The sequence below is a fragment of the Juglans regia genome, chromosome 10 (genome assembly GCF_001411555.2).
Source record: "Juglans regia cultivar Chandler chromosome 10, Walnut 2.0, whole genome shotgun sequence".
Lineage (NCBI taxonomy): Eukaryota > Viridiplantae > Streptophyta > Magnoliopsida > Fagales > Juglandaceae > Juglans > Juglans regia.
This window is the reverse complement of record NC_049910.1, coordinates 7720082-7744933: the sequence shown is the minus strand read 5'-3', so window position 1 is coordinate 7744933 and position 24852 is coordinate 7720082. Positions and strand designations below refer to the sequence as shown.

The following is a 24852-nucleotide window of genomic DNA, read 5'->3' as shown; positions in this document are numbered from 1 at the left end:
TGCTGACTCTGTTGTTACTATATAAATCAGTATAGTAATTCCCACCTGTTCATGAGTGATATACTCATTGCCATAGGTGTTGTTTGCACCTGGATGGCAACCAGAGTTACACTCACAATCAGCGCTACCATCATCGAGATACCCATTGTATTTTAAGTGGTAAGTTTAGACACTTCATGTGTATTTTAAATGCTTGTTCAAGCCATGTGCCATACAGTTACTTGGGTTTGAAAAATGGTGGTAAGGACAGTTTGAAATTGACCTTACCACTCGCTAATGTTTGGAATGGTGTGGATTTGTAATTCCTGTTTAGCAACTGTCCTCCACACCAAACAATTGTTTCTATGTACCAGAATGGTGAATATTTGTAAGTAGTATTCTATTTCTTTTCACTAGATGTGACAACTAATTCATAAAGAGTATAGCCATATATATTGAGAATTGTCTACATTGGATTCATGTAAGAATTTGAGGGACATGATAGACAGCCTAGAAATCCACACCAACCCATATAGAAGAAAAGAAAATTGATGGGTCTGATTCAACCATGTGAATGTTAGACCCAATCACAATATTATTGAAATCACAATTTGAATAGTGACTAAATTTTGTAAAAATGCTGGTGCTTTCAAGTTGTGCTTGAGGCCATAAACTACTTGTATGGACTGCTCAATGTGTGGTCCATTTGGTAGATACCGTGAAGCAAACTGCCATTCATGTCTAGAGTTACAGCAAACTAACAGTAAGCTAAAGCTGTGAACAATTGTACACAGCTTTAGCTTACTGTGGGTATTATAAAGTTGCATCATTAGTACAGTTGAATATTGTATCATATTGAACTTTTTCATTCAGTAGCAGCACTATCATCTGTACCTGACTAACTTCATGACTTGAATTTAGCTGTTGTCATGTAAATTGGATGATAGGTTGTAGTGACTGATACCCTAGTTGTATCAATCATGTGTATTGGGCTGCTCCCCTTTTACTCGTGTATTGCCCCATTAATTGTAACATGCAATGTGAACATAGGAAGTCCTTAATAATAGCCATTCAGCTAAATTATGTTGGGTTTCTGAAATAATAAAACATTCGTATATTGGAAACATTACAAATATAAAAAGGAACAGCACTTGTTGAGAACCATTTTCCAGGATTGCAAGTTAAAGTGAAGAAAGCATACAGACAGTGGCCACATGATATCGGAAAAATGCTTTCACACACGTTTTCTTGAAGTGTGCAAATGTTAATCCCAATGAGTAAAGTCACGCGCTATCTGCAAACAAAAGAAATTTAAACCAAGTCAGTCAGCTATATAAATCCAAAACTAAATATATACCGTTATGATGGTGAATTAATAGTACTATAACAGAATAATAAAAAGCATATGTGTATGATATCCTCATGAATCTATTTGCATGTATGGTGGAATCCAAAGTCGAGTACAGCATTCACTAACCGAAATAGCTATATATGTAGAAGTGCTTAACATTATACACATATGCGTAGTGAAACCATTATCATTAACAACTTGACTAAGATAAATCATCACTAACAATCTAATGCATAATGAAAATGAGGTTTTCATTCATTACCATCGCTATCCCCCTCATCTATGTTCTCCATCCGAAAAGCGTCATTAATGTTTTGATCATCAATGAAGGCCTCATCGTCACTTTCTTCAGCCAATTGCTCTGGTGACAATGTTGATGGATCAACGGGCAAGTGATCTTCATTTACTCGGGTCAGTGGATTGAGAATGTCTGGATTAGTTTCATTAACAGTACCATAATGGATAACATCAGTGTCACTCTCATCTTCTGTTTCAAGAACGTCGGACAAATCCTCAATGTTTTGATCATCCTCACTCTTGTGCCGAATATTGTAAACATTCCTATTTGTTATCTTGTGTACCGCGTGCCAACTTCCCCCCAAAGTCGGGTCTTTTATGTAAAACACTTGCAACGCTTGACATGCTAAAGCGAAAGGCTCATCTTTATACCATTGCCTAGAAGTATTGACACTTGTGAAGTGATCACCAATGTGTATCCCCCGTCTCGTGTCGCCAACGTTCCACCAATCACATTTAAACAAAAAGCACTTACGCCAACCCATATAACGTAATTCTATGATGTCTTGCAACACACCGTAGAAGTCAATTGGCAATCCTTCATGGTCGGCATGAACAACAACACCACTGTTTTGGGTGCGGCGACGCCCTTCGAGATCCTTCGTGTGGAATCGAATTCCATTCATTATACAACCAGCATATGATGTGACTAGTTGATCTGTGACTAGTTGATCTGGACCACATGCTAATACATATATGTCATCGGTCACCTCTGGGGGAGTCTTAGCATGCAACTCGGCGATCTAACATGGATATTTGACAAATTAGAATTAAGGTAGAAATTCAAAGTATTTCTGGAAAGGGATATTTTTTGTAAGTGACAAAGGGAAATCTTACGCGTGTTTTGAACCACGTTGGGAATTGACTTTGGTGCCTACGCTCGATGTTACTAGGGTCCTCTTCTTTCATTTTGTTATAGTGATCACTACAAAAACCAAATGCGTTAATAAGTTATCCACTTACAATATAACAAAATAAAATGCAAAACTGGATATAGAGGGTACACTTACTCCATATAGTCCTCAATCTCTGTGCAATTATTAAGTATGTACCACTCGGCCTTGGCCAACAATGCGTCGGGTAATTTTTTCATTCTTGCTGCCCCCAATGGGCGAACCTTTTGGTTGAAAACTGATAAACTTGGCTCTCGGGTGGTTTGCCCATTGAAGTCACTATTTCGTTCCTCTCGATTATGTCTAGTCTCGATATCATTAAGGTACATAGAGCAAAATGTCAGGCACTCGACATGAACATATGCCTCAGCAATTGAGCCTTCTGGACGGGCTCTGTTGCGGACATACCGCTTGAACTTACCCAAATACCTCTCGAAAGGGTACATCCACCTGTACTGAACAGGTCCTGCAAGCAATGCCTCATCTGGCAGATGAATGGCAAGGTGCACCATGATATCAAAAAATGCAGGTGGGTATATCATTTCTAATTTGCAAAGAATGATGGGGATATTAGCTTGAAGCCGTTTCAACACTGTTATGTCTAGTGTTCGTGAACATAATTTTTTGAAAAAAGAGGAAAACTCTATTAAAGCTCCCCTAATATCGGGTCGTAGGTACCCACCAATAACAATCGGCAACAAATATTGCATGAAGATATGACAATCATGGCTCTTCATTCCCATGATTTTTCCTTCAGTAACATTGACACACCGAGCAATATTTGATGCAAAACCATCCGGAAATTTGACTTCTGATAGACATGCACAAAAACTCCTTCGCTCAGTAACATTTAGCATGTAACATGCAAGACTCATAGAAGTATGATTACCATCATGTTGTAAGTGTAATTCTTTCCTTAGTCCAAGAGCTTCCAAATCCCTACGCGCATTGGCGGTGTCCTTACTTTTGCCTTCAATATTCATCAAGGTTCCCAGGAATGAATCACAAATGTTTTTTTCAATATGCATGACGTCCAAGTTATGTCGCAATCCCAAATCTAACCAGTAAGGAAGCTCGAAGAAGATACATTTTTTTGTCCAGTTAAGTTCATTGGGCATACGTTTCCTCTTCTTTGTTGATTTACCAAACTGCACGTTTGAGACCTCATGTAATTGCTCCATTAAAGCTTGTCCCACTTTCATTATAGGTTGGAGACGGTGTTCCTCCTTACCATTAAAAGCATTTTTTTTCCTCCTCCAACTGTGATCTGGCACCAACCACCTACGGTGACCCATATAACAATGTTTTCGGCCATGCACAAGCCACAATGCATCTGTTTCTAAGTTACATGTAGGGCATGCCATCTTACCCTTTGTGCTCTAGCCTGAAAGATTTGCATATGCAGGAAAATCATGGATGGTCCAGAGCAACGCTGCCCTCAGCTGAAACGATTCTCGTTTGTATGCATCATATGTACGAATTCCCTCTTCCCATAATTCTCTCAAGTCATCTAATAGGGGACGCAGGAACACGTCAATATCATTTCCCGGTGCCTTTGGTCCAGGGATTAACAATGACAACATCAAGTATGGATCTTTCATGCATGACCAAGGGGGCAAGTTGTAAGGCACAAGTAGCACTGGCCAAATGCTGTACGGTTTGCTCATGTTATTGAATGGGTTGAACCCATCACTCGCTAGTCCAAGTCTGACATTACGAGGATCTTGGGCAAACCTCGGATGTTTGTTATCGAAGTCCTTCCAAACCCTAGAATCAGCCGGATGTCTCATGAAGTTGGGATCGTCAACACGCTCTTCTACATGCCATCTCATGGCTTGGGCGGTCTTCTTTGACATAAACAGCCTTTGCAACCGTGGCTTCAATGGAAAATATCGGAGGACTTTTTGAGGTATCCTCTGTTGGTTAGTTGTGCTTGAGGCCCACCTAGATGCATTACATTTGGGGCACTCATCTTTATTAGCATGATCCTTCCAAAACAAGACACAATCATTTGGACATACATGTATCTTTGTATAACTGAAGCCCAAACCACGTTGTAAGCGGCGAGCCTCGTTATATGAGCTAGGGAAAAGAGCATGAGGAAACGCTGCTTGCAAAAGCTTTATAACCATGTCAAACGACTTCACAGTCCAACCACCAACTGTCTTTATGTGAAGCAACTTGACTATGAATGATAGCTTTGAGAACTCTGTGCAGTTTGGATAAAGTGGCTTTCTTGCATCATCAAACAACTCGTCGAAGTTCGGGTGTATTGGAGTATCAGAGGTGTGTCGTGAAGGCCCTGTGTCTGAATTAAATTATGTTCTAAAAGAATTATCCATGAATGATCCCACACGGATGTCATCTAGCATCTCGTCTACATCATCAATGTAGTCATTATAGCTATAGGCATCATCACCTTCTTCATCCGAAAATTCTGCCTCGGCCAAACTTTCCTCCTCGCCATGGAATATCCATTCCGTATAAGATGGATCAATACCTATGATGAACAAGTGATCCTCAACCATAGGAATAGGATGGAAAGTTCGATTTCGGCATCTCCTACATGGACACCTTATGCATTCTTTACCCGGTGCATGGACCTTCGCCATATCTATGAATTGTTTAACGCCAATTGCGTATTCGTTCGAACGCAATCTATCTTCAATATCCATCCAAGCCTTATCCATCTGGTGGAGTCACAGGGAATTGTACAAGTTAATAAGGATATGAGGAAATTCTTGGTAGACTAAAAAAAACCCAAAAAGTTTTTAACGGGTATTATGACGAAACTAGTTGAAGGAGATCACCAGAGTATTGAAGGTAAAAAACTGTGAGTTGAAGGGCAGGTTCTTGGCCAGATGGGTAAGTAGTGTTATGATTGTAGGGTGTCTCTTGATGATATGCCCAACTCTCTACTTCCAACTAAACATGTATTAATTTGAATTGAACTTTAGTCAATTAATTATTACATTTTCCAAAAAGAAGACCATTTGTCAATCAATTTAACAGTGCTACCTATTAATTCCTAGTAATTTCCAGTTGTCACATATATATGAGCAACACGAAGAAATCAAGAGAATATATATGAGCAACACAGAGGTGAGGTCATGGCCAAACTTTGCATATATATAAATATATATATATATATATATATATCTATATATATATGCAAAGTATTAAGAGTTAAAAGAAACTGCTTGCAGCAAATGCATAATATGGAATGTATATTATGCAAATAAGTTATAAATATTAATAATACAACAAGAGAGACAAAAACCAAGCGGATTCCCAAGGGTTGGGAACCATGCATTAAAGTCTAGAGGGAGCAGTTAGGCAGAGGTGTTCAGTGCATTAATATAAATTACAACCACAATAGACAACTCAATTAATTTACGGGGCTACTGAATATTTTGTACAAGTGTTTTTGTCGAGAACTTGGTGTATTTAATTATTCAATACACCAAGACTGAGCATTCAATGCCATAGGTGAAAGCTATTACTTTACTATAGCTTCATAAATTAGCTTTCACCTATGCACGACAAGAATGTTTGGCAGAAAAACTGGGACATTGTTAAATCTGGGAACTGTAATGTCCATGGCATGATTTCTACAGAAAATTCTCATAACATTCTAACATTAGTGCTACTCTATTAAACACTTGTCATATATTTATGATAAAGTATCAATAATTGCATATGGGATGATATATTGAGTTAGGTTTGTGCATTGCAACATAGGCAAAAAAACAAATATTCAAAAAGGAAAAAGAAAATATATGGCATAGATAGCTGAATATAAATAGTTTAAAAAACTTGAAACCCAGGTGCGTTTAAAGAGCCTCACCTATGTGTTGCAAAATAAACAGGAATTGCAACAGCAACACCCTAAGAAGCAAAAAAAGGGCAAAATGAAATGTCTAGTTGGCAAATGGTAATTAATCAATGCGAAGGCAGGTTCAATTTCCAAAACCAAGGGAAATCGAAACCAGAATTTTATTGATTTTAACAAAACAGTAATGTGTTATGAAATAATTACTATTGTTATGTAGGCATCTGAACACTATTGTTAGATGCCTGAAATGTGGTTAGTTAGAGCAGAAAACATGGAGAAAATCGTTAATTTTGTGATTTCCAACATCTTGATCACACCATGAAGTTTTCAGTTGCCAGAGATAGGAAGATATGACAACAATGGCTAGTGGATTTTAGCATGTAAAAGTGACGTTCCAATAACTCTACTAAGCTCAGTACCGTGCAGATATTGAAATTTCATGGACCAACCTAATTACCATTCTAATTCTATATCATAACCGAGAGCACTAACTGACCACACCAATCATAGATGGTTTATGATAGATTTGTAGGAAGGTTACAAAAATAAACAGCTCTTTCATGGACCAATCAAATTACAATTATATTCCATAACTCCAACTGAAGTTGCATCGAGATACCCAAATAGAGGCCATTTGAGAATGATTGAGAATAGTTTACAACTACAGTCGAAAATAATGTTTCCTAGACAGTAATGATGCAGATTTAGAATAAAACCGGTACAATCTAAACACATCAATTATAAGCAGGATAGAATCAGCTAGATTTTTATATAAGCCCTAGTTATTCTTTTGGCAAAAAAAATGCCAACGCAATATATGCATGCACTTAGACAAAGTTGATATTGCAGACTCGTTGCCAGAATATAGAAGGGTCTCTATTTTGCCTTAGTCTACATATCAGTATTAAAGGAAACATTAATGAAAAAGCTAGTTTTTTTCACTCATCCTTTATATCATGGGGGTTCTTTGATTACTTTACAAGGTTTGATTAATTAGTTTCACAAATTTTAATAATCATATCGATATTCACAATTTTTGCTAGCATAATTACAAGAAATACTGCTTTATAGAAGCCCAAACTTAGCCTAAAAATACACACCCTATTTCATCCTGAGCTCCTAATTTCTACAGCGTAGCTTTAAGTAATGATTCTCACACATGGAGGCAAACAGTATACCTTTCTTCTCAACTAAAATAAACTTGATAAATTGATGAAAGAAGACTGCTGCAAAATCTGTATTTTGAGGTTTCTTTTTGCAAGTGACTCTAGTTGACATCTTACTGCAGACATGTTAATTCTAGGACATGAATGAAAAGGTATGTGAATAAAGTTGTTGCATGGCACTTGGGGTCATTAATGATCACTGCTAACAAGCACAAACGATGTATAAATAGCATTGATACTGTTCACAGAATTATTGCAAGCTGCTAGTGATCTCATGATCACTATTCAATGATTCCCAGTGGGGAGGGGGGGGGGGGGGATGGTTCTCATGTATTTAAACAAATACAAGCTATAGGATTAAAACTTAAGACAATATGAGACAAATTAAAACATGCATGCATGCGAGAATGGATGCTTACCCCACCAGAAGACGGGTATAATCAGCTCTTATTCATCTGGTGGGATGTAAAGGACTGATCCCGATTGTTATCAATAAAACAATATGACACCAACTTTGTAGTTGGTGGAAATTACTCCTATCTTTTTGGAGGGGATATTAATCTTACTTGGTTTCCTAATGAGAGGTGGGGGGATTCAGTTTTTTCTAGTGCAATAAATACCTTTTTGAGATTTAATTTTTGAGGTAAATTTGATAGATTTACCTTTAGTGGGAGGAGATTATTCTTGGTCTAATGCTAGATCTTCTTCTAGCATAGATAGGTTTCTAGTTTCGCCTTCTTGGGAGGCCCATTTTTCTGGTTTGACGCAGAAAGTTTTGCCGAGATTGCGCGGCAATAATTTTCCCATTATGTTGGATTGTGGAGGTTTGCGAGTAGAAGAAGTTATTTTAAATTTGAGAACATGTGGCTAAAGGTCATGGGTTTTGGGGAAAAGGCAAGATGTTGGTGGAATTCGAATAATCTTTTCGGGCACTCCTAGTTTTGTTTTGGCTACCAACTTGAAAAGTCTTACGTTAGATTTGATGAGATGGAAGAAAGAGGAGTTTGGGTTGTTGGATATCAAGATTTCAGCGTCTTAAGGAGGAGTTGCAAACTTTGGAAGAAAATGAGGTGTAAGGGTTGTTTTCGGAAGAGGAAAGAACCAGAAAATTATGGGTGGTTTCTGATTTGGAAAACTTAGCACTAATGGAAGAGATATCATTCTGAGCCACAAAATTGAGGGTGTTGTGGCTGAAGGAAGGGGATAGGTGTACCAAATTTTTTCATCAAATGGCGAACACTCATAGAAGATATAATGCTTATTCAGTTTCTTCGTGACGGGGACAGGTTGATTAAGGATCAAGAAGATGTTAAGGCCCACATTGTGCATTATCAATCCAGTTGTTTTCAGAGAATTTATATTTTGACCAAAACTGGACAGCCTTGTTTTTAACTCATTAGAGCAGGTTGAACCAGTATGTTGGAAAGAGAGTTTGAAGAAGAAGAAGTTCTAGACGTGTAAAGGGTATGGACAAGGATAAGGCTCCGGGACTGGATGGATTCTCTTTGGCATTTTTTCAAAATTGTTGGGATGTTGTTAGAGATGATATAATGAAGGTGTTTCTGGATATTTAAAGACAACATGATGAAATATGACATCAGCAAACAAAGCAGCCACATTCAGGTATTTGTTTATAATATAAGCGAAGAAAGCAACCATATTCAAGTACAAAAAAAACATTTCATACGTCAAAAACAACAATACAAGACTAGCAATGCAAAATGTTGTTTATTATTTTCTATCATGATAATTGGGTACTAAAGAAAATTTATTACAAACACGTAACAAAGGTAATGACTGTGGGGTCAAATAGTTCATACCTGTTGAGATGGACGATGTGTAAGAAAAGAGCGTAAGTAGTACCGCTATCAAAACAGAAAAGAGCAAAGTGTATTTACCTTGATATAAACTAATTAAAAAGTACATATTAAAACAATAAAGAATAAAAAAAAAGGGGGCTGGAAGGTTGTTTGGCTGTGAAGAATGCACTATTTGTGCTGTAAAGAACTGAAAGGCTGTAAGAAATGAGTTTCAAAGGCCTGACTTGTTAATTTTTTATCGGAACCAGCCCAACTAAACTGACCCCCCCAACAAAAAGTTATAAATAACTGCAATAAAATAGATGCATGGCAATAAAAGATAGGTGTTGAACATGTGAGGTTTTTATTTCCATTAGGACTCTTTCTCTCTGTTGTGAAGAAAATTTGCACATAAATATAACACTAGCATACAAAACTGCATAACAGCTGAGTAATCATAATTTGCCCGTAACATCCACATAAGGCACTAACCATAATTCCAGCATCTACACACCAAATTGTCTACATGTATAATGAATAATGAATAAGAATGATGTTGAAGCATGGATCATGTAGTCTTCTAGCTAAATATTTCACAGATTTCACGATTCTATAAAGCTGTAGGTTCTTCTCCTAATTATGACAAAAGAGCTCTATCGTTTCAAATTTACACAGCATAGAAGATCATATGATAAAGCTAGCTTATGAGACACATGCACGAATAGAAAGTCAGTAATAAGCTGTGAGTACAAACATCAAGACTGGGAAATACATTTGATATGTTCTAAATGTATATGTTGGTCTCCCAAACTCATGAATCCAATCAATTCAAACTATTTTACGAACCACAAACCGACCACACCTTGAAGGGGTAAAATTTCATAACACAATTCCAAATTTAGCACATAACATTCTAAATTTAAAGGCGATGAATCTAAATGTAGGAGTCCCAGGGTTGAATTCGGAAGGGATCAGAACCTAATCAATGAAACGCAAGTATTTGTCGAAATTATGTATATACGTGGCTAAACAAAGACAATGAAAAATTGGGAAGAAGAAACCGGGCTCATGATCCAGAGATACACACACATAGAAGAGGCAATAATAGGCGAGAGATTTACCAAGGGGGAGAGGGAGAGACAGAGTATTGAGAAGAGAAATCATCAATAGGACCAGATTTGAAAGAGAGATTCACCTTTTAGGGGAGTTGAAAGTAATCAACGCCCTAGCCGTGAGTGGTGAGAACTGGCGGCAGTGAGGTTGAACGGGGCGGCAACTATCGGCAGTCTCGTGGACGTCGAAGGGCGGCGACGCAAGGTAACCTAGGACCGTCGACAGTGAGGCTGCAAGGTGAAGGGAAATCGCTAGTTGAGGGCTCGGGGAGTATAAATTGCGAAGCAATTAGAAGTGCAATCCATCGCATAAGCTCTTGTATTAGTTTTAGAAATTACTAATTCCTAAGACCTTTTTACACGAATGAAATCTCGTCGCCTGTGGTTGTTTTTCTCCACGACTTTTCACTCGACGCACGAAATCTCGTGCTATCTGGCAAAACTTATTGTGTCGAATGGGTTTTGTGCCATAATCCCACTATTTCCCACTAGCGGTAGTCATGGAGGAAAAAATCGTGGGAAAACAGAGTATTTCTTGTAGTGTATTATTTTTTAATATAATTTTTATTTTAAAATATGAAAAAATTAAATTGATTATTGTATTTTTTTAAAATTTAACAAATTTATAACAATTAAATAAGATAAATTAAAATGCTTTATCAATCCAAACAAGGGCTTAAACAAAAAATAAAAAAAAGTAGTACTTCAGTATATCGATGCAATTTTCGATCACCATGATTTGACAAATAAGCCACCATTGTCGCGAAGTGTATATATATATACAAAAAATCTTCGCAACTTCTTAACACTCTATACTTTATATTATTTTTAATTTTTATAATTTTTTTCTTTTATTAAATATTTATTATATAAATAATAGATAGAAAATTTGAAATAATTTAAAAAAAATAAACTCAAAAAAAATTTAAAAAAAAATTAAAAAAATTAAAAAAAAGTAGAGTGTAGAATGTGGTAGAAGTTGTGTGGCAATGCTCATATACATATATATATATATATATATGTATGTATATATTTCCTAACCAGATCTGTATCGACTTTTGGTTCAAGATTTTCTGGTTAAAAAGATAGAAAACAAAAGAAATATATATAAGAACTAGGAAATAATTACTTGTCGTCTTATATATATCAACTGGTCGGGAGCTGCCGCATGCATTTAATGACCAAGATGATACACACGATCTTTTGACTACTTTTTACATAATTATATTTTGAAATAACATTATTTTAATCAAATAAAATTATTTTTATAAAAATATTAATCAATTAAAATATAATTGTATAAAAATTTATAAAAAAGAGTTATGCGTCAATCGTTTTCCTCTCTCGATATCCTTAATTTTTATGTTAATAACCAGTGTTACTTGCCAATGATCACTGACTGAGTTATGATTTAGGAGTTAGGGGCGCTACCATATGCGAGATGGGGGGACCCTTTCCCACAACATGCGGGAGGAGGGGTTTTCAACCCTCCCGGATGTCGAGGGTGGGGTCAAAAATATCATTTGCCCCCTGTCTAGGTCAATCTATTGAGTCTAAAAAATTATTTTTTGATCCAAAAATAATTTTTTGGACCCAAATTATAATATAATTAAAATTTATAAAAACAAAAAGAATTTAAACTAATTAAAGTTATATTTTGGATTGTCTTGGTTTCTTATGCTAACCTTTATATAGGAGGCAAAGCCAATACAATAATCATACTTAAACAATGTGAGACTTAGTAGTCGTAGACTAACTTTTATATAGGAGGCTAAAGTAATACAATAGACATACATAAGTAATGTGAGACTTACTATTAACTCTTACATTACTTAAGAATAACTATTGTATTACCATAACCTCCTATATAAAGGTTGGCCTAGGAGACAAAGACAATCTAATAACTTGAATACAATTTCAAGTCTTTAATAAATTATATATATTTATATACAATATATTTATTTATATATAAATATATATATAAATATTCAAATATTTTTTTATGTATGTGGAGCGGAGTGGGGGGCGGGACAGGACCACGTTGGGGTCATCTCGCCCCCCCAGGCTAGTCCTTCTCCCTATAGGGTGGGGGTGGGCCGGACGGGGCCAGGGTAGCTGGGTACAGGTCCCCACTGTGCACCCTTATTTAGGACCAACCATTTTTCCTATGAATATTGAATTTACCACTCATATTTATCAGGTTTTTTTAATTGTCCTTATGGTTTAAGCAGAGCCTTTCATCTCTTGTAATATATATACACACACATACATATATATATATATATATATCGATTTTGTTAGCTAATTATCCTTAGTCAGAGCTTTAATGTTTAAGTCATATTAAAGGTCATTTTGTTAATTTTTAGCATATCATTTTATAGAAAGCAAACTATCAAAAGAAATGTGCCGAGAAAAAGGCATAAAAAGAAATATAACAGCTATAAATGATCAACTAATTAAAGTTAACGATCGATAAGTCCAACATATCAACTGCAATATATACTAATTAATCAACTGCTGCCCCTTGAAGAAGGAAACCAATTAACTACTTTTAACATATTCTATGTCTACTCTCCCTTTTTGACACAATTAACCAAGGATATACAACCAAGGGGGGTACGTATAATTGAAAGCCGGGAGCCTGCATTGATCCACTGATTAATTAATTATGCCCATAATTAACCAACGTTGATGCATTTCCCGAAACCCTAAGAAAATGACCACTAGCCAACATGTTGGATAACCCTCTATATGTATGACATGATAAAATGAGGCTGACTTCAAGCCAGCTTGAATGAAAGATAACATCTAGCTAGTTATGAATGCAACTAGACCGTTGAATTATGTTACTAGCCCTTATTTATGGTGGAGAAAAACCGTGCTTATAATGAGATTGTTTTGTTAGCATATATAAAACTAGAGTGCAATACTATAAAACTCAAAACTACAGCATTGTTAGTATTTTTAGTATTGTTAAATTTGGTTTCAAAACAATGGGTAAGGTTTCTTATTTGGTTTGGGTTGATAGATCAGATTTATCTAGCTATGAAGATAACGACAATGGGTAAGGTTTGTTATGTCGTTAAGTTGATAGATAAGATTTATCTATAAGGAGAAAAACTTACCCTCTTAGGTTTCTCTAGGTAAGGGTCTGGACTCCTATCTTCGTACAAGTTTTATCAAGGTGTTGTTATTTGGTTACACGAAGGTTTGGATTCTATTCTGAGGGGAAATTTCACAATGGATGCTGAATTGAATGATTTGTATGACAAACTATCGTTAGTGGTGCAGGAAGAGGAGGAATTACAGGTTGATTCCAGACTGATCGAGGATGTTCTTTTGAAGGGTACCAAATGTATGATCATGAAACTTTTGACAACTAAACACTACAACAAGGAGGCTTTCAAGAATACGATGCATAAGATTTGGAGGCATGTAAAATCCATCAAATTTCGTGATCTTGTTGTTGTGCTGGTATTGGTGGAATTTGAGGATGATAGAGATAAAGCGAGAGTGCTGCGGGAGAGTCCATGGTCTTTTGATAAGCAACTTGTGTTGCTTAAAAAATTCGATGGATGTTAACAAGTTCACCAAGTGCGTATGACAGAGGCCTCTTACTGGGTAAGGATTTTTGTTTTATCTCTTCCTCTTATGGCAAGAAATCAATATGTGGGAAATTTGATTGTAAGTGCTTTGGGTATAGTTGAGGAAGTTGATGTGGAACTTGAAGAGCTGGAATGGGGAGAGTTTATGCGTGTTCGTGTATGTATGAATGTGACGAAGCCATTGATATGCAGAAAGAAAATTAATGTGGGATTGGATTTTCCATGTTGGATTCGTTTTCAATATGAAAAATCACCAGATTTATGCTATTGTTGTAGCTATTTAGGGCATGGACATCGGGAGTGTGATCGATAGCAGCAAAACCAATATGTGTACGAAGTTGATGGATTTCCCTATGGTTCTTGGTTGCGAGGTGGTTAGAAATTTATGCAATGATAAGTTTATTGTAATTAATGTTCGGACGCATTAACATTCGAACGTAAATATGATACGTTCGAACGATAATCAACGAACGTCAAATTCTCTCATTCAAACGCCAATCGGTTGGGTTAACGTCCGAATGTAAATATGATACGTTCGAATGATATTTAACGGACGTCAAATTCTCTCATTTGAACGCCAATCGGTCGGGTATAACGTCCGAATGTTTGATTTTACGTCCGAACGTGACTTTCTGTGACAGTTCATAACCGTCACAAAAAAAGAACGTTCGAACGTTGTACCGAACGGAACACTTCCAACAGTCACTAAATATATTTTTTGTGATGGTTGAACAGTAAACCGTTACCAAATTTTTTCTGTAACGCACTTTAGGTGACGGTCGTGGTGACAGTTCCAAACCGTCACCAAATATGTTTAGTGACGGTTTGCCATTTTTTTGTGACAGTTTCCTCTGTCACAAAAGACACATTCTGTTGTAGTGTACTATTAACATTTATCTCAAATATTCTTTGAAGCAGACAAGTAATAATGTTATTGCGATGATCATATTACTGGAGTTGATGTCATTGAAGCTACTTAAAGTGTATTATTAAGTATATCAAGGAAAAAGTATGTTTTTCAAAGGAGCTCCCTAAATCATGTACTTCACAATTAACATATTTTCTGCTCAAACGAACCGATCGATAACAAACAAAAATTTTCAACAACTGCATAACAAATTAAATTAAGATGAGGACTACGTATTATATATAATATATGGCAATTTTCACATATAGGAGGAAAAGTCCTAATTCAATTACCCTTGAAAGATTCTTGTTACGATCAATAACAAATTCATTATATGGAAGATGAGGCCTCATAATTGTGGTTGGTTGTTTTGACATGAGTAATGCTAGATACAGTTTTAGAATATTATGTAAGCTCTGTGTACTTCATTTAGAAAAAAGTGAGATCTACTATTAAAAAATAATTTCTTTATGTGGATCTCAAATTTACCCACTTTTCAAAAGAAAAAATGCGCGAGGCTTCACACCCAAAACTACAAATATCATACATTTGTCACTTTGTGAGGAAATTGCCATGATAGCGGTCAATACATTAATCAGTTGCTAATTATTATAAGTAAGCTGGTGTCAATATTAAACACGCATGCTTAAATGGTGTCACCAATTTACTAATAATTATTATACACATATGCAAATTATTGTACTAAATGTAAGTCCTTTATTAAAGAAAAGGAAACTTCCCTTCCACATAGGCCTGCAATCCAACCACCATTTTTTTTGGTTATGGGCCCGACCCGACCCGACCAATAACTTTTGAAGAAGCACACAAACCCGGTCTAAGCCGACCTGTTCGGGTCGGGTCGGGTCGGGCTGATCGGGTCGAACCATCTCTCTATATCGCTCTCTCTCTCTCTCTTTTTTTTTTTTTTAATCTATCAGAATTACGCTAAATACCCGTTAGAATAAGAAGTAGAAGAACAAGCAAAAACCATATCTATCATGCATCTTTCCACCTTATGTCTGAAACTTCTCTTTTTTTTTCCTTTGTTCCTTTTTATTTTTTTTATTTTTTTTTCTCGTTGTTTTGTGATATCTTTTCTTTGGAGGTAATCTATGGGTAACAAAATCGACTACGACGATGATCTTGAAATGACCAAGATGCGTCTTGAAGAACTAGGCTTGCTTATCAAGAGCAAGAAAAGCGATGGAGTGGTGATCGTAGATGCATCCATGAAGGACACCCAACTGAATAAACCATTTTGACGGCAAAAAGAAACAAAAAAATCCATCAATCCAGCAACACTTGAAAAGAGAGACGAACCGAGTGAGAGTGTGTAGATATGGGGCAGATGGAGAAGAACCAAGTGAGAGTGTGCAGATCTGGACATGCAACGATGGCGAATGGAGAGGGCTGACGAGTCTTTGCTACCGGGTGTGTACAGAGCGGTGGTTGCCTTCCTCTGGCACGAATGGAGAAGATGACTTAATGAAGAGAAGCTTCGGGATGATGAAGATAGAGAGCTGATATTGTGTTTTACTTTGGGCGGCTAGGGTTGGAGATCTGAAATAGTTTTATATACGGATGGGTTCAACTTCAAGATATAAACCCGTTAACTAGTCGGGATGCAAACCGATAAAATAATAACCCGTCAAATTCGGGTCGGGTCGGGCCACTTTAAACGTCCATCGGGTTTACAGATTATTTGCACAAGGCTACAGTTCCACATACAATATATGATATTAATATTCTCTAGCTAGCTAGTATATGCCAACCTCATGACCTGTATACATTGAATATGCTATACTATATATATATATATATATATATATATAAATATATATATATTTTTAAGAAACTGGAGATCAGGTCTCCTTATTATTAATATGCTATACTATAGGAGAAATGATAGTTGCAGTCGTGAGTGTACAAGCGTCATGCAATCACTTTAAAAAAAAGTAAATAAATATGGAACCCACAAGAAAAAATAATAACTTTTAATAGTGGACCTCATTATTTTTCAAAGTGATTGCATATCGGTTTATAAGCACTCCATGACTGCATGTAGTATTACTCATACTATATACTACTCTTCTTTTTCATCGAAAAGGATGATGCTTAGGAATCTCAGGACCAAATCTCATGTAAAGAGGAAGCTATACAACTGTATTGCATTGGCTTAGCCAAATGCTAGTGAAATGTAAATATTGATGAAGATGTCTAAAAAATACTCTACATTGACTTAGCCATAGATCAATTAATTAAGATATGGACCTAGCCATAAATCCATGGACTTTTGCTAGAGTTGTTCAACAAATATGTAAGAAAATGACTAATTTTGCTCTTGGCAAATTATTTTTAATTGTTAATTTCTCAAAAATAATAAAAAATAATAATTTAGCCAACCTCATACCTAATTCAATGTGGGATGAAATTGATTGAGGTTAGCTAAAGCCACTTGAATGTCATTCTTAACTCAAATTTATGTACATGATCATATATGCACAAACCAATGTTAATGCTCTCAAGTCAGTTATGCATGGCCGCAAGGGTTACCTGCACAAGGATGAACGTGATCGATGTGCCTAATCCATTTCCCTTTTCACAACTACGGCCGACCAGTTAAAGACGTTGTAGAACTTCGACATACATTAATGAGGAGATGATCAGGAGGAGAAACAATACTGCATGTTTGCACTTTGCATGATGTGTTTGAGAGAACTGTCTTGAACCTAGCATGATTGCTTTGGTGTGGTGGCAGCCCGGCCATATGCATGTGGTGTTGCTTTCCCATACTAATTCATATAAACTCCGTACATATGGACATTAAGGAAACAGACAACTCATGTAAATTGTATCATTCAATATATACAAATATATATTTTAATATTAATATTGCTGCTTATGTTTGGATAGGAAAAAGTCTAGGTCCGACACATGACACAGTGCCAAACAGTAGTAAATGATAATTTAATGTAGAGCTTAATTGTGATATTATGTATTTTAGTGTATTTTAATTGAAGGATTATTTTAAATAATTTAAATATTAGTTCTCTTTCTTTTAAATTTATTAGATTTCTTGTTGGTTTATTTTTATGACTTTTAAGTTGTGAAATTTATAATTAATGATGTGCTTTTTTGGTATTAATTACTGTTTTGCATGTAAATTACTCATTACTTTAAATTAGTTTAATGTTAGATTTTAAAATTATTGTATTCTTGGATTTTTATTATTGTTTTATTTTAGCTAGTCATTGCGTTTTAATTATTTTATTCAACTTACTATTTTGAAAATTTTTTCGTTTGATCAATTTTATGACCCAAGTTATAAAGATTAGACCTCACTTCTTTTCCTCACTTTTTCTTTTTCCCCTTTTTCTTCCTCCTCTTATCTTTTTCCTTATTTTCTTTTTTTCTCCTTCTTTCAACTGCTTTTCTTCCTCCCGTGCGCGACGACCCCTCCCCTCTCCCCAGTCCGTTTCTTGTCCACCCAGTGCGCCGTCGTGCTCTGTCCGTGGCCTCCGCCGCCCCTAACATTTTCTTCCCCTCCGGCCAGTGACAATTCCCTTGCATTTTCAGCTCATCCCTCGTCGCAGTTAGCCTCCACGCACGGCTTCAAGCCGTGCGGTCCTTGTGTTCCAGCGCCGCCGTCGCGCCACCTTTAGCCACCATCTTTTCACCACAGCACCGGCGGCCTCCCAGGTACCTAACCCACCCTTCCTCGGCCCCGATCCACCACCCTTGAAGCCCCTCCATCCCCATTTCCGATTTGGGTGTTTGGCCTTCAATTGCCGCCCACGCCGCCACCCACAGCCAACCACCACCACTATTAGCTTCACCAACACCTCTAAGTCCTTCTCTAGCCATCCCATGTCTTCATTCGTCTCTATTCAAAAGTTGAATTTTTGAGACCCACGGCCCTTGTCCATTTTGCACTGTTACGTTGTTGTGCCGCCACCTCTTGCACCTCCTTGATCCTTCAAAAATTATATTTTAGCACTGTAAGTAATTTTTCAAAGAATTTCTTGAGATTTAAATATATTTTTGCACTAATGAATCTTCTGCAGTCTGGTTGGTTGTGCCGGACATTAAGTCCGAGAAGTATAGGGGTCGATTGGATGTGAGGATGTGTTGTTTATTTAATTGAATTATTGTTGTGTGCATTTATGTTGTGTTTGGCATCAAGACGTTTATTGCATCATTTCATGTATGCTCATGTGGTGTGAATGAAAACTAGGTTTTTATGTGAGAAATGATTTTGGGTATGTTTGAAATGAATGGATTGTACAGTTTGAGAGAGAGAGGATAAAGAGACTGTAGAGATGGTGGTAAGCAGGGATGGTGGTAAGCAGAGACGATGGTAGAGTCCCGCTTGTTATTCCTGCCTACGGTGCACGAGGTAGGGATGGTGGTAAGCAGGGATAGTGGTAGAGTCCCGTCTGTGATTCCCACCTACAGTGCTCAGGTTGGTACCCCTTGTGTGGAAAGGAACTGTAAGGATGGTGATAAGCAGGGATGGTGGTAGAGTCCTACCTATGATTCTCATCTACGGTGCACACGGTAGAGAAAGTGGTAAGCAGGAATGGTGGTAGTCCCGCCTGCGATTCCCTCCTAAAGCGTGAGCGGTAGGGATGGTGGTAGTGTCTCGCCTGTGATTCCAGCCTACAGTGTCCGATAAATGTTTATGTTGTCGGTTTATGATTTAATGATTACAAGCACCATTTTCTGGAAAAAGTGGTTGGTTTATGTTTGGGCCATTTTCTGGGAAAATGGCGGATATTATTCATGATGTATTTTGGGTTAAATGGAAATTTTGGCGTGTATTAGAAAATAATCATTTTGGGAGAAAATGAGATTTTTGGGTCACATTCGTGTTTCGTCATGTGCACACATGTTTGTTGGTTACATTAATGCATTTTTATCTCTTGGGTTGCTTGGTTGACCACTTGCTAGGATTCATAATCTCACGGTATTCAATACCTTTTGGTACCGTAGATTTGATGCAGATGAGGACGAAGAGCCTAAGGATTCGACTCCGTCGGAGAAGTGACTTGGGATCACTTGCTCGTGTATTGGGATTTGTCTCCCACTTTTTAGCCATGTATTTTGTTTGTATTATATTTATATTGGATAACTATAAAACTTTTTATAGGCAATTTATTTTGGATATCTATATTTAAATTTCTGGTATTTAGTTTGTTAACTTTTGATTAACCACTACGAATTTTGTTGTGCACTTTTTACCTGTTGCACACACTTGAGCACTTATTTTTGGAAAGCGTGGCCCGTGTAATCATCATCCCGACATCACGATTCCTGCATTTCCATATATGGGAGTTGGGGTGTTACATTAATTATTATACATAAGTCGGTGTGTTAACACACTACTTATAGTAATACCCATTATAATTAAAAAAATTTAAAACACTAATAATTCTTAAACATAATTGATTTGAAAAGCTCCTACATCAAGACTAGTGTGTTAGTTGTGCAAAAAATAAGACTTCTAAATAAATTTTTTCCTATATGTATAGTCCATCGATATACCCAAATTAATTCCTTTCCATTTATTTAATTTAACACCACCTGTATATATGTAGCAATTGAAGTCATCTCTATTCTTATTATTGAATCAAAATTCTCTCGAGATCTCAAGATTAATACTTTGATATCATGCAAGAAATTGGTCATGACGATTTCAATCAATTATACAGTCGACTACATATATATAGGCTTGTATTGCCATTCTTATTTATATTTAATATTTATCTCAAATATAAATATTCATCTCAAATATTCATGTTTAAAAAATAAAAAAATATTAATATACTAATAGTTACTTCTTTAATTAATAAATAAATAAATACATGAACAATAAAAAAAAATGAGCGATCATACTAGCTCACTTTTTTAATCAATAAATAAATACATAAATAAATAAAATAAATAAATAAAGATGAACAAACATACTAGCATTATCTTACCTTATTATCGTTAGTCTAACAAAAATGCTATGTGTCCTTATAAATTATCTCAATAGTGGGTCCCGGCTCACTTTTTATTTGGTGTAATTTTTTTATTTAATGATTAAAAAATAATTTTTTTAATAATATTGTAAATTTTATTTTAAAATAATATATAAATATATAAGAAAGAAAAAGAATAAAATTACTTTGCCTTACCATTTTAATCGTTTTGATGGTTGGTTAAATTTTTTTTAATATTTAAATATATTTAAAAAATATAAAAAAAAAATCAGTAGACGGTACCCCAGTAGTAAAAGTGGAGAGTAATAGCCCACTAAAAAAAAAAGCCAAGCCTTCTCGGAAGCTAGCACCGTGGCACGACTTTACTCTACTTAGCTCACCGAATACGTCACCAGCTCAGCCCAACTCCTTATGCTCATTGTATATAAGTAGTAGTACTGGTCTCGACATCTCTCCCAAATCATCTCTCTCTCTCTCTCTCTCTCTCTCGTCACTTTTCTGCTTTCTACGTGTGATAAAAGAAATGGCGAAATCACCAGAGGAAGAGCATCCGGAGAAGGCTTTTGGATGGGCAGCTAGAGATTCTTCAGGCCTCCTCTCGCCTTTCAAATTCTCCAGGAGGTCCCGATCTTTCTCTTAATTTTATATATCTGCATGTCCTTCAAATCTTGCTTGATTCGTTTTCCTTTCCCCTAAATTTTGATGCTCCACAACTACAAAGAACTAGAAGAGGAAATATTTATAGATTGTTATGCCATATAAACTTTCATTTTACTTTTTTTTTTTCCCTTTCTTTCTTGGTGTCTCCTTTTTAAAAGGAGAAGGTAGTATGTGCGAGTGTTTGATAACATCTATAATTTTTTTAGCTAGTTATTTTATTCTTTAGTCATGTTAATTTTTATAATGAAAATAAACTTATTTAAACTTAAAAAGATTTAAGATGTCGTATCAGCTAGCTAGAAAATATAAAGTTGAAAAGATTTAAGATGGAATGAGACGAGCTGAGTTGAGATTAAAGTTAAAAAGTTGAATAAAATATTATTAGAATATATTTTTTAATATTATTGTTGTTTTGAGATTTGAAAAAGTTGAATTGTTTATTTTATTTTGTTTTACGTGGAGATTTGAAAAAGTTATAATAATGAGGTGAGGTGAGATTAGATGAGATGAGATATTTTTGAAAAATAAACAAGGCCTTAAAGTCCGAAAGGTATTTGACTATAGGATTCATTACTTTATTAATTTAGTTAAGACGTTGAATATTTCTGAATATTCTTTTTTTTATCACACATAAATTAATGGTTTGTGATGGTGTTTGCAGGGCAACCGGAGAGAAGGACATAAGATTCAAAGTTCTTTATTGCGGAGTATGCCACTCGGACCTTCACATGGCCAAGAGCGAATGGGAGGGCTTTTCCATCTACCCACTAGTTCCTGGGTATATATCATGTTTCTCATCATTGACTACAACTTTGTACTTTTTCAGCCATCTATTATATTTTCCTCAGCTATAATTTCTTGTGTAAAGAGATTTAGAAGCCATGGCGTCGGAACTTGTTTTTGCAGGCACGAAATTGTCGGGGTAGTAACAGAAGTGGGGAGCAAGGTGAACAAAGTAAAAGTGGGAGATAAAGTAGGAGTGGGATGCCTTGTTGGTGCATGTCACTCCTGTGATGACTGTAATAGTGATCTTGAGTCTTACTGCACCAAAATGATACTAACCTACAGTACCATTTACCACGATGGAACAGTAACATATGGAGGCTACTCAGACACAATGATAGCTGATGAGCGCTACGTTGTTCGGTTCCCGGAAAATCTACCACTTGACGCTGGTGCTCCACTGCTGTGTGCAGGAATCACAGTTTATAGTCCCTTGAAATATTATGGTCTTGCCGAGGCAGGTAAGCATATTGGGGTTGTTGGCTTAGGTGGGCTCGGTCATGTTGCTGTTAAATTTGCCAAGGCTTTCGGAGCAAAAGTGACAGTAATTAGTACCTCCCCTAGCAAGAAGGATGAAGCTTTGGAACATCTTGGTGCTGACTCATTTTTAGTTAGCCGTGACCAAGAAGAAATGCAGGTGAATGTTATATAGCGTTTAACTTATTCTTTACTTTGCAATATATATTCTGTTTTTTATGCTCTTCATATACGATTTTGGAAAAAGACGCTCTTGAGTTTGAACAGATCCCCTCAAGTTCGTGTTTGAACTTGCGGGTCTCAAATATAAAAGAGAAAAACATATAAAGTATCTCTTAAAGCATTTGTTACTGTCTACATAGATGTTTTAGGCAATGATCAATAAATATTGTAAACTCGCTTCTTGTGTCCATCGTTCTCCGACTTGAGAGGATCTTGATCTATATACTTTTAGTCTAACCTACAGAACCTGACATGAGGCACATTAAATTTGTGTAGGCTGCACAAGGGACATTGCATGGTATAATTGACACAACATCTGCTGTGCATTCCCTTTTACCTTTAATTGGTCTATTGAAGACCCACGGAAAGCTTGTTATGGTAGGTGCACCAGAGAAGCCACTTGAACTGCCTGTCTTTCCTCTGCTTCTAGGTATAACTTCAGCATAATATCTTTCCTAGCCTGCTTTATATGTTGGTATCACTTTTTGGTCATTTAATTACAAAATATAAATTTCATTAGATTTGTATATAAATAACAGGAAGGAAGATGGTTGCGGGGAGTGCCACCGGAGGAATGAAGGAGACGCAAGAGATGCTGGACTTTGCGGCAAAACACAACATCACGGCAGACGTTGAAGTTATTCCAATGGAGTATGTGAACACTGCATTCGAACGTCTTGTCAAGGGTGATGTTAGATACCGATTTGTCATTGACATTGGGAACACCTTGGCTGCTACGAAGCCTTGAAAACTAGCTCGGTGTCCATAGTTTCTTGTACTGTTCCAGTAATTTGTTTTATCTCTACATGAACCTGCTAGCTCTTTGCTGATCTATTGTCGTTTTCTTGAATAAAAAGGTTTGAGTTTTTATCTAAATTAAATATTTTTGAGGGGTTTAATCCTATATATTGTTTCACACGTTCTTGCTAAATATAGTCCATGATTGAGAATGATCTTCCTCCATCCAACTAATCTTTGAGCCGAATTGATCAAATCATTTCTCCGACGTTAGGATGATCTTCTTCGACTAGGAATTTAAGATGTCTTCCTCGCTTATACTAAAATTGTGCTGATCTTCCGTATGAAAATACTCCATTAATATCATTAATTCAGAATTTGAACGCACACCTTTCGATCTTTCTGACGCAAAGTTAGTTATGATTATCAAACACCCAAATGCGTGGAATTCCTCCATATCACCATCATCCACTTATGTATGAAGTGTTACCATATATATATATATATATATATATATATATATATATATATATATATATATTATCTTCCTTATACTTAAAAGCACCTATAACGTGATCAATAATGAATAGTGACAGTGAACAGTAATGAATGGTTTCGTGCGTATAAATGCCACTGTATTTCTCTATGAGCCGAGAATGGGTTCGTGCGTGTGAATGCCAGTGTGCGACGGAAAGGGAAGGGAGGTTTGTGGTGGCTGGGTCTGCGAGAGGAGGTCGCCAGTGTGAGGTGGTGGAGGTGCGGCGGTCTGAGTGGCCGCGTATGGCTGCGCAATTGGACAGAAACGGTTGGGTTACCGTAGGGGAGAGAAAAGGCTGCGCGTGGAGAAGATCGATGGTAGCTGGGATGGTCGCTGGCATGAGGGGGCCTCACCGGTGGTGGCAGTGAGGCTGGTTGGTTGCGTACGGTGGTGCAACTAGTGAGAAATGGAAACAATCCATTTCGGTTGGGTTACAGCAGGGGAGAGAGAGGGCTACGTGTGGGGGAGATCGGTGATGGCTGGGTTGGTCGCCGGCGTGAAGGGGA

General features: G+C 36.5%; 2 protein-coding genes across 2 annotated transcripts; one reads left to right on the top strand and one right to left on the bottom strand.

The window, feature by feature from the left end:
* Positions 1-3899: 3899 nt before the first annotated feature.
* Positions 3900-5132, bottom strand: LOC109017690. The gene is made up of 2 exons (XM_035695110.1): positions 4877-5132; positions 3900-4828 (listed from the first exon to the last, which is right to left on the bottom strand). Exons 1-2 carry the CDS (start codon positions 5130-5132, stop codon positions 3900-3902), a joined length of 1185 nt encoding a protein of 394 aa, XP_035551003.1.
* A 16250-nt stretch (positions 5133-21382) lies between these two features.
* LOC108994227 (probable mannitol dehydrogenase) lies at positions 21383-23969 on the top strand. The gene is made up of 5 exons (XM_035694300.1): positions 21383-21549; positions 22250-22366; positions 22495-23008; positions 23347-23500; positions 23610-23969. The coding sequence occupies exons 1-5, from the start codon at positions 21452-21454 to the stop codon at positions 23816-23818; spliced, it is 1092 nt and encodes a 363-aa protein (XP_035550193.1). The 5' UTR covers positions 21383-21451; the 3' UTR covers positions 23819-23969.
* Positions 23970-24852: the final 883 nt, after the last annotated feature.

Excerpts from the sequence above, each read along its gene's own strand:
- LOC108994227 (XM_035694300.1), top strand. The coding sequence starts at position 21,452 with ATGGCGAAATCACCAGAGGAAGAGCATCCGGAGAAGGCTTTTGGATGG. Across the intron at positions 22,367-22,494 it reads ATCTACCCACTAGTTCCTGG|GCACGAAATTGTCGGGGTAG; the intron begins GTATATATCATG and ends TTGTTTTTGCAG. Across the intron at positions 23,009-23,346 it reads GTGACCAAGAAGAAATGCAG|GCTGCACAAGGGACATTGCA; the intron begins GTGAATGTTATA and ends AAATTTGTGTAG.
- LOC109017690 (XM_035695110.1), bottom strand. The coding sequence starts at position 5,132 with ATGGCGAAGGTCCATGCACCGGGTAAAGAATGCATAAGGTGTCCATGT. Across the intron at positions 4,829-4,876 it reads CGAGATGCTAGATGACATCC|ACACAGGGCCTTCACGACAC; the intron begins GTGTGGGATCAT and ends AATTTAATTCAG.